This window comes from Triticum dicoccoides, chromosome 7B, assembly GCF_002162155.2.
Source record: "Triticum dicoccoides isolate Atlit2015 ecotype Zavitan chromosome 7B, WEW_v2.0, whole genome shotgun sequence".
NCBI lineage: Eukaryota > Viridiplantae > Streptophyta > Magnoliopsida > Poales > Poaceae > Triticum > Triticum dicoccoides.
This window is the reverse complement of record NC_041393.1, coordinates 740,324,299-740,327,154: the sequence shown is the minus strand read 5'-3', so window position 1 is coordinate 740,327,154 and position 2,856 is coordinate 740,324,299. Positions and strand designations below refer to the sequence as shown.

Genomic DNA, 2,856 nt, shown 5'->3' with positions numbered 1-2,856 from the left:
TATATTCCTTAAGATTTAGGTTCAACGTCTCAGATTTGTTATTTGTGACCGACCTATAATATTGCTTCCTACGTGCTTCGTAGGATTATGTGTGTTCAACAAATGCATACTTTAACAAAGTTGCACTTTCATATTATCACAACAAGTATACTCTGAGATCTCTTGCAAAGAAACGAGAATAATATGTATATATCACTGTGACACATTTGAACAATTAAAAATAATGAAAAACTATTTCATGTCATGTCTAAACATATTATTATTGTCCAAAGATTTATATCAAACAAAAAATTCAATGTATCAAGTATTAAAAAGTGCTAGATCGTGCAGAGGCACGGGTTGACGACTAGTACATCTAATTTTTATTTCACAACATATAAAAGAAAACAATAGAAAAATAGGATGTTGCACGCGCATGTGCTCGGTCTACTATGAAAGTTATTACAATAGGCATGTATATGTATACATATAAAAGACATAGACATATAAAATAACTCCTATGTCCAGAGTTCTATTTGATCATCCTAAGCTTATTCATCAAGGCGCATATAGCCAAGAATTGTAGCCCCTTTTGCTATCTCAAAACTTATAAGGGCATCGAACGCAGCATATCTGATTCTTTCAATGTTCAATGGAGCAATCTCCCATCCGGAGTTCCTCAGTTGCTTGCACTCGTTGCCCTTCTCCAGATTGGTTCCCAACACAAAATTTGCTAGGTCAAATAGCGATGGTGTAGGTTTACTGCAAATCGTTTTTGGTATGTGAATGCGCGTCTGTAGGTCAATGGCATTTTTGACATGGAGACCGTATGGCTCAAGCACTTTTACGTCATTGCCAATTGCTGCTCCACAAAAGAAGATATCCTCACGAGCAAGAAATTTGTTGAGCTCTTCTGGTATGCGAGGCGAGTGCACGATGTGGTACACCAAGCAATCATCTGCAAAACACAGTTGAAGTACAGCAGCGCGTCGCTCCATTTTTGGGGGCAGGTCCTTCTGCTTCACCCCATGGACTTGGTCGGTGAACTCAGTGTCTAGACCAACAATCTTCATTTCCACCGTTTGGAGGGAGTTCAACACAATCTTGACCCATTCCTCAATGACACCTGGTTCATTGGCGAACGTCACGGTTACCTTGAAGCCAACAATTTGATCAGAGTGATGTATAGCAGCAGACTGAGCCACCAGAATGGCAGCAGAGTGACTATCATCCTGTGGAGCTAGCGGAGGCAGCAGAGGATAATCAAAGATGGAAACAGTCTGTGGCTGCAATAGCTCCAAGGAAGACGGCGAAGCGAGCATATCATTGGCATTGGTCTCCGTAGAAAGCGCCCCGCAGTCATAGACGAAGTGATATCATGAACAAATAAAACATGTCTTTTTTTAGTATTACTACATGTCAACGCCCACTGAGTAGAACCATAAATAACTCAACACAAAGTACTCCCGTTCAATAGATGAAGAGTTCATCTAAAAAGAAAAACTGAACTTTCTCAGAAACAAAATCCTAGATCTATATTCTGAGAATGAACCTGAGTACCCATGTTTTTTTTGTTTTGCAAGAAGAATTAAAGTGCTCATCTTTGTTGTCACGCAGTATACTGCTTGAAACTCCAATCTTCAAATGCATGAACTTTAAAAGAAAGCTGGGACTAAATTGGACAAGACAAAATTTTCAAGACATCGTATAGAGAAAAGTTCACAAGCAAAACGCCTGAAATTCGTCCAGAAGATGGCAAAATAACAATGCATGAGCATGCTGCGTATCATAAAAGAAGAAGACAATAAAATAAGTTGCATTAGTATATTATTATACCTTGCTGACTTGGTTTTGTCTTGCAGCAGCGCCATAGTCAGGTGTATTGCAAATTGCAATATCCACTACACATACGCGGGAGATGTTGCTTCTCAGACTGCTGGATTGTATGTGATGTGATCGAGGGGATGGTTTGTCAATCCGGCCAAAAGGCTGCTTATAAGCTAGCCGATTGGGACAAAAATATCAAGTACTGATATTCGTATTTTGGGAAGGAAACAGTAAGGATTTTGGCGCGTTGCTTGTCTGCAGCAAATTTTTAATAGCTTTCTTTATGTTTCATTCACGTCAAATAGCAAGCATTGATATTCGCATCACCTCTTTCTTTTATGTGAACGTGGTAGCTTTGGTTTACCATTTTTCAATGTGAACGTGCTCTAATTTTATTTAACATTTTTGCAAGCGAACGTGGTCTATTTATCCTTCTTTTTTTATGAATGTGGTCTATTTCACATTCACATAAGATGTGTTTGGTTGTTCGTAGCGATTTTGCCTGCATTGCATATGTTTCTAAGTTGGGCCTGATTGACAAAAAATCATCATGTGCATATCGTTTCACTTCTAGAAAAAGGCTTATAGGTGGCCCTAACGAGTGGCGGGCACGGAAAAGCACCCGCCATAGCCCTTTTGAAAAATTTGCAATGACGGGTACTATAAACTTTGCTTTTCGACATAACAGTGGCGGGCATAAGTCGGGACCTGCCACTCCGTCACACTTGCTAGTTTCTTCATGGTCGAAAAGCAACAGTGGCATGCACGTAGAATAGGCCCATCACTGGTGCCATGCTAATCATTGGCGGGCAGTTTCTAGCGACCGCCATAGACCCGCCCATACCGGTTTCAAATTTTGTGAGTGTTTGCAGTGGCGGGTCCGATTACGCACCCGCCACGGCTATATTTGGTCACCGTACCACCTACCACTCTAATATAGCCATGGCGGGTGCTATCTGCCGCCCGTCACTCTTATGCATGACCTTATCCACCCCACCCCACACATGGAGCCAGTCACACATTATCCATCTAGACATAAATCTCTCTCTC

General features: G+C 40.9%; 1 protein-coding gene across 1 annotated transcript in view; it reads right to left on the bottom strand.

The window, feature by feature from the left end:
- Positions 1-530: 530 nt before the first annotated feature.
- The window catches only part of LOC119339617 (Werner Syndrome-like exonuclease), a 2,669-nt gene continuing 343 nt past the window's right edge, over positions 531-2,856 (bottom strand). The window contains exon 2 of the mRNA XM_037611605.1: positions 531-1,219. Within this exon, the coding sequence (XP_037467502.1) occupies positions 531-1,219 (689 nt within the window). The remainder of the gene's footprint in view (positions 1,220-2,856) is intronic.